Source organism: Bidens hawaiensis, unplaced genomic scaffold (assembly GCF_021521415.1).
Source record: "Bidens hawaiensis isolate Kalapana, Puna unplaced genomic scaffold, B.hawaiensis_p1.1 tig00000512_1, whole genome shotgun sequence".
Lineage (NCBI taxonomy): Eukaryota > Viridiplantae > Streptophyta > Magnoliopsida > Asterales > Asteraceae > Bidens > Bidens hawaiensis.
Genome location: NW_027491033.1, coordinates 3,171,436 through 3,184,631, shown reverse-complemented (window position 1 = coordinate 3,184,631; position 13,196 = coordinate 3,171,436). Strand labels below are relative to the sequence as shown.

Sequence of the window (13,196 nt, the reverse complement as noted above, 5' to 3'; positions counted from 1 at the left end):
GACAAAATATTCACCGCTTTTTGAAATTGGCGCAGAAGATCTATGATGTTGTGCTAGGAACTCATCAACCACCAAGTTGCAGTCTCAAATCAAATCGTTGTCTTCAAGAGAATCCGACGCTACAAGTTGAATGTGTTGTGCGCAACATAGGGTTGTGTGCTCGTGTGTGTGTGTGTGTGGGGGGGGGGGGGGGGGGCTTTGGGTTGGTTGACACAATTTCTCAATATAAAAAATGTCAAATGGTATTTTGTGTACGGAGAAACGTTAAGACACTTCTAATAAACTTATCGATCATGATGGTCATTTTGACGATTTTTTTTCCTATCCAGATAAAATATATAATTGTACATGTTTATATGTAATAAATAGATAAATAAGCCTAACAAACTTAAGCTTTAGGAACCAACTATTTCAAATGTATCTATACAATAGACGATATGAAAATTATAGAGTTTGTATCTATATAACTTTATACTTGATTGTTTATTTACTACACCCTGCAATGTAGGAGGTCCAAACTCCAAAGTTCAAACATGAGCAAAAATGATTAAAACAGGACGGCGCCAAGCCCTTGGTCGGACGTATTACTACAATTCTATATACTTTATCAATAAGAACACCAAGGATCGCTTTGCATTAAGAATGCCCTTAGGAGTTATTTGGTGCCTATTACCTTTAGTGACCTTTGCATTAGTTTATCATTGTCAACCTTTTCTTCATTATCCTGTTTATCATCTTTGACATTATATAATGGTTTTTAGTTTTTAAATCATTGAATTATTAAATTACTTGTATAGACCAAATCCTAAGCTTTCTTGCTTGCTTGCAATGGTTGATAAACTATGACCTTTAGGAACCTTATAAACTATAAACTATCAAAATATATCTATACAATTGGCAACAGCCACAACCGGATCATTGGATTCATTGCAGGGTCGAACTTTCTATACAGTTTTATACTCGATTACATCCCGGAGAAAGTAGAAAGTTCAAACTTCTGGAGCAAAAATCTTTTAAATGGGACAATGGGAAGCCCTTAGTCAAACACATCTCTTTATAATTTTATACTTCACTAAATATGAATACCAAGGATACCTTCAGTTTATTGGTTAAATAATAGGAACTCATCCATTTGTAGATTAAATAAATTAAATAGGAGAATCTATGTACCTAATCAATCTAAATCTGATAGAAACTTGTTGGTTGACACTAGGTGTGGTTTCAAATATAATAATCATTTGATAATTTGCCAAGAATTCAAATAGTTTAACAGCAAAGATTCTAATTTGCCGACAGGATGTTAGAGGCAGAAAAGGAGCTCAAGGTTCATCATATATAATAGCACCCACAACGGTGTCGTGCAAATGAGGTGGCCAAAATCGGATGAAGGCAACTACAATGCAATGTAAGCGACGGGTAACACTTGCCATATGAAGAAGACAACTACAATGGGAGATGAAGGCGGTGTGGGTTTGCTATATAGATGTAGTGCTTGCAACGCAATTCATGCGACGTTGTCAAGATGTAGCGCTAGCTAGGCTACCTTAGTATATTTTGAAATAATTGTTTGTTCCCTTTAGATAAATGAATTAATTTCGGTTCCAACGCATTTGTCAACCAAACACATTAAAAATGGAACTAAAATTCAAATTCCAACATATTTACGAATGAAACACAAAGAGAGAGAATTCAGTTATAAATTTATTGAACTCCGCAAGCCAAAACATCCCATATGTACGAATATCGATTTCATAGATTGATTCAAAAGACTCACAAAGTCATTATAAATAAATAACATCTATTTATTTTGTGGAGAGCATGGTCCGTTCCTGGTGATCAAACCAGACTTTAGTCTCCCCTAAAAACCGACCTCGTACATGGCCTGTCAGCAATCACACTCCGCCTAAAATCTTTAACATGTTTTCGGTCAACCTGATATGTCAATGAGCCGGTCCAGTTATAGCAAAAAGGTCTTCCTACAAGAAATCCAATATGGTTTTCCGACATTTTAAACTTGCTCATATATCTTCATTCTTAATGTACTAAATCAAAATTCTCGTTATTGATTGCATGCAGATGCTGCAAACGCTTTACATATACAATACAACAGTAGTACAATGCGGTCTGCATGTATGAAAGTGAATCAATACAAGCAATTGGGTTATTTATTTATCATGTTTTCGTTTAGTGTACACAGCACAAACTCAACCATTCAAAAAGTTAACATGGCATACATGGTTCAACCTCATTTGTTGGCCTTGTCAACACTTGTTCTGAGTAAAGATATAACTTGAGCTGGCTCCGGAGCTCCAAACACAGAACTGCCAGCAACAATGCAGTTTGCACCTACAGCAGCTGCCACATCGATAGTTGAAGGGCCCAAACCACCATCTACCTGCACCCCAATAAATAGAGAAGAAAAACAAATGATTGTCATGTATGATCTACAATTACCAGAATAGTAAATTAACAACTTTCTTGATAAATATGAGTACTAGGGTGTCATAACTATAATTATGTAGGGTTTCAAGTCAATTGTGAATATGAGTAATGCCCAGTGACTTGGTGAAAATTTTATCAATCAAGAACTCCGGCTCAAATAAATTGTTTCTGAAAGAGTCAGGTTCGTTTTTCGTCCCCATGGTTTGACCATTTTAACCATTTCATTACCAAGTCCATTTTTTTGTCATATCAGCGTCTATGGATTCATTTTTCAACCCATTTTGTCCCTTACACTAACTATGTTAGATTATGTATTTTAACTTGTTGTAAATTGACCAAATTATTATAAAAAAACAAAATGATAAAAATATACATAAAATTCAACCACAACTCTACTCATTCTTGATTAGAGGTGTTCATGATCCGGTTTTAATGGTTTTTGTGTCAAACCATGAGCTTAAACCGTTGATACGGTTTTTGATTACTGTAAACCGATATCAAACAGTTGAGAATAAAACCGGATCGTGAACACCACCAAATTCAAGAGAAAGTAGTGAAAGAAAGAATCAAGGCTTATATTTCATTTAAAACTTATTATTTTTTCAAATAACTAAGGGTATTTTTGTCAATTACAACAAATTAACAGAACATCTAAAAGAGTCACTATTAGGGACAAAATGAGTTTAAAAATGAAACCATAGACACTGATATGACATAATATTGTAAAGTTAACCCTGTTTTAGACAATAAGTAACTACATAATATCTTTAATTTCTTGAAGATATTACATGAGTTCAATATGTGCACAAAAATGAAAAGATAACATAGGGTTATAGGTATGAAACAACTAACCTCTATATCAAGTTTTGGATACTTTTCTCTTAGTTTGCGTACCTAATCACCTAATTGAAAAAATTGAAAAATAACAAAAACAAATTAAAAACTCAAATTAGAATTTAGTAAACTGCTCATAACGAGTATTACATACCTTATCCATCATATCTGGCATGAACTTCTGCCCACCAAATCCAGGTTCCATGGTCATAACAAGAACCATTTCAACAGGATTTTCACCTTCAACCTACAAACCAGTTGAAAAACACTCAATATAAACAACATTATTCCTTTAGACTAACAACAGATGATATTATAATACCAGGGGATACACTTCTTCAACAGGTGTTCCTGGCTTTAACGCCACACCGGGCCGCATACCCTTTGATTTGATTCGTGTAACAAGTTCTAGCCAATTATCTGCAACAAGACAACATGTTCGATTGTCTCACCACTTTTTGAATAAATTAAGGTAGAAACTAGGATGTAAACGAGCCAAGCCACTCATGAGCTACTCGAGATTGGATCGCTAAAAGCTCGAATCGAGCTGAGCTTAAACGAGCTCAAGCTTAACAATAAGTTTGTTTAATAAACGAGCCTGAGCCTGAGATTCACCTACCAAGCTTGAGCTGGCTCGCTAGGTTGAACGAGCCGAGCCTATTATTTGATAACTTTCATTCAATATACTAAGTATATATTTACATAATAATCATTATACATAAAATTATGATAAAACAACTAAATAAACATTACGTATATATAAAAATCATAACTATAGATTATATAAAATACTATAACTAAAATCCATACAAAAAACTCTATGCATATAAAATTATAAATTAATATAAGGATGTAGACGAGCCAAGCCGCTCGAGAGCTACTCAAAATCAACTCGCTAAAAAACGAATCAAGCCACGCTTAAATGAGCCTGATCCCGAGCCCAGAAATAAGATCGTTTATTAAATGAGCCCGAACTTCACTTATTGAGCTTGAGCAGGCTCTCGAGCCAACAGGAGCCTATTATGTATATAATTTTTAGTTGATATATTAAACATATATATGCAAAATAAATATAAATATAGATAAATCAAATAATAAACGAGCAGAGCTCAGTTCGGACTCGGACTCGGACTCGTTTACACCCCTATAATAAACAAGCCGAGCTTGAGCTTTAACTATCTTAAGTTAAAGGAGCCGAGCTCGAGCCTAGTCAAGCTCTGCTCGGCTCATTTCGTTTACACCCTAGTAGAAACAACCGAAAATAAACAGGGTGATGCAATCTCACCTTTAGAGACCTCAACATGAAATGTAAAACCCGAAGCACCGGCTTTTCCAAATTGGTCAACATAATCAAGAGGATTTGTTACCATCAGATGACAATCCAAATAAGCCCTAAATAAATCACATCAACGAAAATGTAAAAATTACATTTTTATCAACCAGCCATCAAAGTAATAATAAAAATTGAATCTTCAACAACTTATTACTTACTTGGTGTGCTTTCTCAAACTCTCAATAACCGGAGCACCAATTGTTAAGTTTGGTACAAAATGACTGCAGACAATAATAAGTCAAAACTAAGAATAATAATAATAATAATATAATAGTTAAGAGTCTGGAACACACCCGTCCTGCAAATGAAGATGAATTGGTTAGGGGAAAGTTGATTAAGTAATAATGAAAAAGAAATAATAATAAGTGGTATGATTGAAGGGCGATCTGTACCATGATGTCCATGTGAAGCCAGTCAGCACCGAAGCTGACCATGCGCTCAGCCTCGGATGCGAGGTTGGCGAAGTCCGATGATAGCATCGACGGCGCGATCTTTGCTTCCACCATCTTACCTTTTTTCAAACAAGCCGAGAATAGAGGAGGAGATGATGAAATTGGGGTTTGGAATATGTTACCTCGGAGTTGATACGCTTTTAGATTACTGGTTATTACGCAATTTTGACCCAAACCCTTTTAAATAAGTCAATTTCAGTTGTTTTAAAAATTAAATGAGTTGATTTGGATAAAAGGTTTTAACTAAATGGGTTAATGTGAGTTGTTTTAAATTCCATCCTTTTATTTTTGGGTCAAAATGGGTCTACAAGTTCAAAGAATTGGGTCGATGTGGGTTAGCGTCCTAAGGAAATGTGACAGGTCTCGGATCGGAACAGGTTTTCATACAAGACAGGTTTCGACACGAAATGGGTTTCAGATTGGAACGTGTTCGGTTCATGTTTCAAGCCAACACGAGTTTTCACCCATGACGGGTTGGGTTTTGGTTTCTTTTTGGTCGATTCGGGACTCGTTTTTGTCCGTTTTTTCGGTTTCGGTTCGATTCTCGGGTTTTTTATTTTTTATTTTATGGAACGAGGTTAACGTAGGAAATATTTTAGTATTTTTACTTTTACTGTTTATGCTTTATATTTTGAGTTATAATTTTTTTATTAATATTTTTTTGAGAGTTTTTGATCTTAATAGAAAACCCCTCCAAAAAATTTCAAAAAAAATAATAAAAAAAATCATAACTTAAAATATAAATAAAAACAAAAATTTTAAAAAAACTAAAATGTTTCCGCCATTATTCCCGTTCATAAAAAAAAAAAAAAACTCGAAACCCGGTTCGACCCTAACCTATTCCGACCCAAACCAAAACAACCCTTTTTTTAATTGACTCGTTCTGACTCAAACTCATTCTGACCCAAACTCGTTTTGACCCATGACTCATTTCAACTCATGACTCGTTCGACCCGACCCAACCCAACCCATTTGCCACCTTTACGTATTATTATTTCTAGTCCCTTAAAAACAAAGTACATGATGTGAAAGTAAAACAGCTTTTTGTGAAAGGTAATGTGTTGTTAGATAATAAAAGAGACTTTTAATGGAATTTGATGAATTCAAGAGGGTGACGTAATAGAGAGAATAAAAACCGAGCAAATTACCAAAATAGCCCATTTCATGAGAGAAAATACAAAATAGCACGTGAGATTTCATTTTCCCAAAATAGCCCTCGAAATCCGACTTCCACGTGAGATTAGGATATTCCCCGTGAGTTTTCATGGACCAATCAAAATCTGCCATGTGTCAAGCATCCCTACCTACCACGCAAGTTTTCATCACAAATCCGTCTTAAACGTTACTTTTCGCATCAAATCTAACCTTATGAAAACCAACTTTAACGTGATGTTTCAAGCTGTTTTCGTCTCCAACGTGAGTTTTCAAAAAAGATGATTTTTGAGTTTTTTTTTAAATTCATCTCCGAAGATGAATTTCATTTGAATTTCGTATTTTTTAAAATAATCATCTTCTTCATCATCTTCATCCTACCGGACACCACCACCACCACAACCACCCACCACCACCATGAAATTTGAGCCGAACCATGTTCTATCGCCACCACCGCCGCTATCACCGCCGGTGATTATTCCGGTCACCGTCACCGCCACCACAGACATCCACGATATTGTTGTTAATGGCGGCAGTGGTGGCGGTGGAACATGGTTCGGCTCAAATTTCATGGTGGTGGTGGTGGTGGTGTCCGGTGGGATGAAGATGATGAAGAAGATGAAGAATATGATTTTTTTTAAAAGACTAAATTCATTTGCATTTCATCTTCGGAGATGAATTTCAAAAAAACTTAAAAAAACATAATTTTGAAAACTCACGTTGGAGACGGAAACAGTTTGAAACATCACGTTAAAGTTGGTTTTCATAAGGTTAGATTTGATGCGAAAAGTAACGTTTAAGACAGATTTGTGATGAAAACTTGCGTGGTAGGTAGGGATGCTTGACATATGACAGATTTTGATTGGTCCACGAAAACTCACGGGGAATATCCTAATCTCACGTGGAAGTTGGATTTCGAGGGTTATTTAGGGAAAATGAAATCTCACATGCTATTTTGTATTTTCTCTCTCATGAAATGGGCTATTTTGGTAATTTGCTCAAAAAACCCTCACAATTTGCCTATTTTCAAAGTTTAGAGTTTAATCACTATAATTCAAATCTTTTAAATATAATGGTATATCAACGTTAGTAGATGAATACTAACGTGTATCATCATGAGTAGGTGAACATAAACGTGAATCACAAGTATGTGATTAATAATGTGAAACTCCATAAGTAATAATAATAAACATGTATCATTTTAACTAGGTGAACATACAAGAATCAACGTGAGTATAATAATAATAATAATAATAATAATAATAATAATAATAATAATAATAATAATAATAATAATAGTAATGTGGGATTGAGATTCATGAAGTCAATAATGTATCCTCATGATTATGATATATTTCTTATTGTACCACTTATAATGTATTAATGTGTGTCATATGAGATTTGGGGCTTATCACTTGGGATAAGTAGGTGCAAGATCACTTAGCACAAACTAATATGTAACATATGCTTCCAACTTAATTGGTTGATTAGGATCATTCTTGAGACGAGTTTACCAAACACTGTTTTTGTGAAAAAAATGGTGTTCGTTATAATAAACATTTCAATGTATCATTTTGGATTGAAGATACGGTATATATTATAAAACAATAAAGTTAGTTTGGCATTCTAAAAATATGGATACAATTTTCACTGTTATACCATATTATATACACCACTTTCATATAACCACTTTCATATAAAAATATAAGCTGTGTAAGTGAATGCACTAATTTCATGTGAGTTTTGGGTGGGTTGAGCAGGTGGAATTGATTATCATTACCACTCAAACTAGTGCCCTCTACTGGAATCCCTTCTTTTTCTTTTTGGCTTGAGATAGAAAATACAATCTCTATATTTTCCTGGCCTTGAGAAACGATCAAATTAAACTCTGAAACCAGCGTGAGTCCGGTTAAAGACATATACTATGACCAAAGTAAGACAACATGACTCTTTAAATTAAAGAGTACGGTGACCTAAACACAATAACAAACACACCGTTCAAAAACAAACACACACACAAAATCATCCAACTAACATATCTACCTCTACCTATACTAATAAACAAAAATAATGATAATGATGTGTCCTGATTACATTCAAACTTAACTTTAATTCATCTCATATTTTCTAATCTTCACTCTTCTTAATTCATGCTATCCATGAGTCATGGGTTCAATTAGTATGACCCATTAATTGTAACTCATATGAAAAAAAGTATTTAATGTAATTTAAATCACAATAATTTTTACTAGCCCACTGCATATAATTTTGCTATTAGATATAAAAGTATAAACATAGTTTTAAAAAACACACACACACACACACACATATATATATATATAAGTTTAAAATTAAACAATGAATTATTAAATTAGTTAATAATGATTTATGAACCATTGTCGTATAATAATTAGTGACATATGTTTATAATATATATCTTCAAATTTAGTTGAATAAATACAATATTTATAATTTTACAATTTGTAAAACACCATTTAACTTACATTCGTATTGATCATATAAAACATCTTTTATATGTTTAGGTACCAATAATTGATTCTATGTCAAATATTATTTCAATCTTAAGAAAATGTAAAATTTAAATATGTAATATTGGAAGTGTGTGTGATTATATTAAACAACTAAATTTCGATTATTTGACAAATCCCTAAATTACATATGATTAAATACCTAAACTTCTGTTATTTGACTAATCTGTGTAATTTTTTTTTGAACGACCAACAAGATTTTATTAAAGCTAGTAACTTGTATATATGAAAACCTAATCTGTGTAATATGAAACTTGAGTAGAAATTAATTTAATTATTATACATAACAAAAAAAAAAAAAAATACACGTTGCCGTTTATTATTAATCGATCTCATGATGATAAATTGATTCACCTACTTATTTACTTTCCCCCAAAATTCTCCTCTCAAATCTCCACTGTAACCAAACCCTAACCACCACAACCAGTCTTCAATTCAATTCAACTACTCCAAGGAGGACGATCCAAAGAGGACGATACAGGTCATATCATCGTGGGTACGGCGGCAGCCACCGAAGGTGAAAGCCTTCCTGGCCGTAGTCACCGGGATGCTGGCGCTGGTGCTGCTGCGTGCGATTGTTCACGATCATGATAACTTGTTTGTTGCGGCTGAAGCTGTTCACTCCATCGGAATCTCCGTCCTTATTTATAAGCTCATGAAGGAAAAAACGTGTGCTGGTTGGTAACTAGTTATTATTATTATTATTTGAACTGTACTTTAGATCGATTAAGATGGCTAATTGGGGGATTTAGTATTAGGGGATTAGGTTTCTAATGTAGTTAGTAATATGCATTGAACATTGTCTTCATTTTGATTATTGGCGATCTGTTGTTTCTAATTGGGAATTCGCTCAAGGGATGAGTGTGTTGACTAGGATCATTTAGGATTGCAGCCCAACTTGAGCTCAAAAACTGAAGATTAGGCCTGGGCTTTTTTGTTTTTAGGGTCGAGCTTGGGCCTGGGCTCGTTTAAGCTCGGCTTGGTTTGACCTTTTAGTGAGCCGATCTCGAGTAGCTCGCAAGCGGCTTGGCTCGTTTATACCCAGTGTTTTAGAACTCACTAGGCGCTAGTCGAACGGTGGGGTACCGACTAGCGATATTAATCGGATTGGAATTTTATATTTATTTTTTCGAAACTATATAGTATTAAAAAAGTACGGATAGAAATTCACGTAAATACTTCAAACATAAGCGTAACAAATCAAAGAGAAAACCAAGGTCTGGTTGCCATTCAGATTCTGGCCAGTTTGTTCAAAGTTTTTTGCGTCTTGGTAAATGGTAGACGTTTTCTTTCGCAGATTTAAAGCATTGTATTATTTAATACAGTTAGCTAAGGTTTGATTTTAAAAAGTTGCCTAAAACATGTATCAATCTATCTAGATGTAGCTGCCTCTGCATTTTCTTATGCCAGCTCACCTTAAAAGTTTGGTGCTTCCATTATAGTGATTTCCCGTTTTGTTCATGTACAAGATTGTTAATCTGATTCAGTGTTGAATAATTGTAGGGTTATCACTGAAAGCACAAGAACTAACAGCTATGTTTTTAGCTACACACCTTACTTGATTTTGCTACATTGGTTACAACATTATGGGTCATCTTTATGATAAGGTTTAAACTTAAATCGAGTTACATGGAAGACAAAGACAACTTTGCAACATACTATGTTGTAAGACCCTTGTATATTAATTATTTAATTTGTTTTATGTTTATAAAAGTCTTACGTTAATACGAATATTTCTGCAGGCGGTTCCTTGTGCTGTACTAGCTTTGTTAATTCATCCATCAACATCCCATCATATTGTCAACAGGATACTTTGGGCATTTTGCGTTTATCTTGAAGCGGCTTCGGTTCTACCTCAACTCAGAGTTATGCAGAACACAAAGGTTTGATATTCATAGATTGTTGATCTGTTGTTGACTTTGGTTGACTTTTATTAAGGACAGACTATTGACTGGCTGTGGACTTTGGTTGATACATTAAGACTATTGACCGATGGTTTTGGTTGACTTTCATTAAGGTTGTTGACGTTGGTCGACTTTTATCTAGGACAGACTATTGACCGATTGTTGACTTTGGCTGTCTTTTATTAAGAATAGACTATTGACTGAGTGTTGACTTTGGCTTACTTTTATCAACCGGATATTAAGAACAGAGTATTGACTGATTGTTGACTCTGGTCGACTTTTATCAACAAGATATTAAGGACAGAGTTGACTGATTGTTGACTTTTATTTTTCTGTTTTTACACAGATTGTTGAACCATTCACGGCTCATTATGTATTTGCTCTTGGTGTTGCAAGGTTCTTGAGCTGCGCTCATTGGGTTCTTCAGGTTTGAATTGACAAATTCACCTCTGATATCTATTTTAAACTGTTATTTACATTTTGGGTATTTTAGTAATTTGGGGGACAAATTTTACAGGTTTTGGATAGTCGTGGGCATCTACTTACAGCTCTCGGATATGGATTATGGCCATCTATGGTTCTTATCTCAGAGGTTGTTCAAACCTTCATTTTAGCAGACTTCTGTTATTATTATGTGAAAAGGTAATGTGATATAATGTCATTATTGTTGTTGTGTTATATAGTTTGGTTTATTTTGTGTTCTTTTTCCCAGTGTTTTTGGAGGACAACTTGTTTTGCGACTGCCTTCTGGAGTGGTGTAATAGGTTTTAAGGAAATGTTGGCATTGGACTCTAAATTTACTTGTTAGTTTTACCTCGAGGCAGTCAGATGGATGGGTGATTTGTACATTTGTGTCTTCGTTATTTACAATCTTAATTTTACTCATATATTTAAGAAATCACTTCTAATTATGATACTAATTATGCTTTGTTTAATGGTATTTTTCGCTTCAATTTGGGGATATTAAACGAGGGTTAAGTGACGATATTTATCTCATAACAAGCTTATCCAAAAGATATGAAGTAATTATTAATTTAGCATAACATGTTTACCTCTTTTTATTTTTTATTTTTTTACACGTATGTAATTATACCCAAGCGTTAGGAGTGTTGTATTGGATTTTAAGTTAAAAAAACATCCTTTATATTTATTTATTTGTTATTATTTGATAGTATAGAGATTGAGTTTGGTTATAACTTGTTTCTAGATCTTTGGGTTGAGATAGAACATAACATATTCATATATATGTTCCTTGTATTTGATTGGCATAATAAGAAATAAGAAGAAAAAATATTCTCTGATATTTTATTTTTTATGGTATCAGAGCAGGGGGGTTTCAATCACAAAACCTAAACGCTCAAACAAGGAAGACGATATGATGGGAGATGAAGATTCCGGTAGCAAGATCGAGCCGAAAGCTACTGACCCAAGTTCTAGCTACTACACCAAGCTTCGACCCTTATGGGACGAAATTCAAAACGTTCTACCTCTTAGCCGATAATATTTATATTATTATTATTAGTTAATCATTATCTATTATTAGTTAATCATTATCTATTCCTAGAAGTTGTATCATAGTTGATTTATGTTTCCTAGTTATTAGGAGTTGTTTTATGTAATCCTTTACCCTATTTAAAGGGATCTTGATTATTCAATGAAACAATGAATTATTCAATACCATAAACACTTTTATGGTATCAGAGCTACGGTTCTAACATTCCTTAAACCTAACCCTAACCACCGCCTGCTGCCGCCGGCTGTTACCGGACATGGAGAAACCAGCGGGTTTTATCGATACTCGGTTCCCAGATTTTGTTTGCAGATTAAAGAAGTCGCTTTATGGACTCAAGCAGGCGCCGCGTGCTTGGTACACTCGCTTCGCAACCCACCTGCTATCTCACGGTTTTTGCAGCAGTGTATGTGACAACTCGTTGTTTATCTACTCTCATGGATCGGATACGGCTTATCTTTTGCTATATGTTGATGACATAGTCCTTACTGCCTCCTCCAATGAACTGCTGCAACACATTATTCAGATGCTTTCCCGCGAATTTGCCATGACCGATCTTGGTAGACTACATCACTTTCTGGGGATAAAGGTTACACACACATCACACGGCTTATTCCTCGATCAGTCGCAATATACGAAAGATATTATCTCACGGGCCTCTATGACAGCATGCAAACCTTGCAATACCCCGGTGGACCTCAAAGCCAAACTCAGCTCCAAGGATGGGCCTCTTTACGATGATCCATCACTATATCGAAGTCTCGCAGGTGCCCTTCAATATCTTACATTTACTCGTCCCGACATTACATACGCCGTGCAGCAGGTGTGCTTGTTCATGCATGAGCCGCGGGAGCCACATTTTGTCTTCTTGAAACGTATTATTAGATATTTACAGGGGACAATCGACTATGGCATACGGCTTACTCGGTCTAGTATCGCCTCGTTAGTCGCCTACTCTGATGCTGACTGGGGCGGGTGTCCTGATTCTCGCCGATCTACTAGCGGGTATTGTGTTTTCCT

At 34.8% G+C, this 13,196-nt stretch overlaps 1 protein-coding gene and 1 pseudogene across 2 annotated transcripts; one reads left to right on the top strand and one right to left on the bottom strand.

Annotated features, from left to right (window-relative positions):
* Positions 1 to 1,842: 1,842 nt before the first annotated feature.
* On the bottom strand, positions 1,843 to 5,115 carry LOC143632956 (ribulose-phosphate 3-epimerase, cytoplasmic isoform-like). Its single transcript, XM_077101364.1, has 7 exons — positions 5,002 to 5,115; positions 4,768 to 4,847; positions 4,562 to 4,668; positions 3,599 to 3,696; positions 3,431 to 3,523; positions 3,295 to 3,336; positions 1,843 to 2,395 (listed from the first exon to the last, which is right to left on the bottom strand). The coding sequence occupies exons 1-7, from the start codon at positions 5,113 to 5,115 to the stop codon at positions 2,246 to 2,248; spliced, it is 684 nt and encodes a 227-aa protein (XP_076957479.1). The 3' UTR covers positions 1,843 to 2,245.
* Positions 5,116 to 9,234: 4,119 nt separating this feature from the next.
* On the top strand, positions 9,235 to 11,586 carry LOC143631447 (uncharacterized; annotated as a pseudogene). The gene is made up of 6 exons (XR_013153361.1): positions 9,235 to 9,439; positions 10,266 to 10,427; positions 10,505 to 10,645; positions 11,013 to 11,093; positions 11,184 to 11,308; positions 11,379 to 11,586. The product of XR_013153361.1 is annotated as an uncharacterized LOC143631447 (transcript).
* Positions 11,587 to 13,196: the final 1,610 nt, after the last annotated feature.

Excerpts from the sequence above, each read along its gene's own strand:
- LOC143632956 (XM_077101364.1), bottom strand. The coding sequence starts at position 5,115 with ATGGTGGAAGCAAAGATCGCGCCGTCGATGCTATCATCGGACTTCGCC. Across the intron at positions 4,669-4,767 it reads AGTTTGAGAAAGCACACCAA|GGCTTATTTGGATTGTCATC; the intron begins GTAAGTAATAAG and ends TGATTTATTTAG. Across the intron at positions 3,697-4,561 it reads TCATGTTGAGGTCTCTAAAG|ATAATTGGCTAGAACTTGTT; the intron begins GTGAGATTGCAT and ends GTCTTGTTGCAG.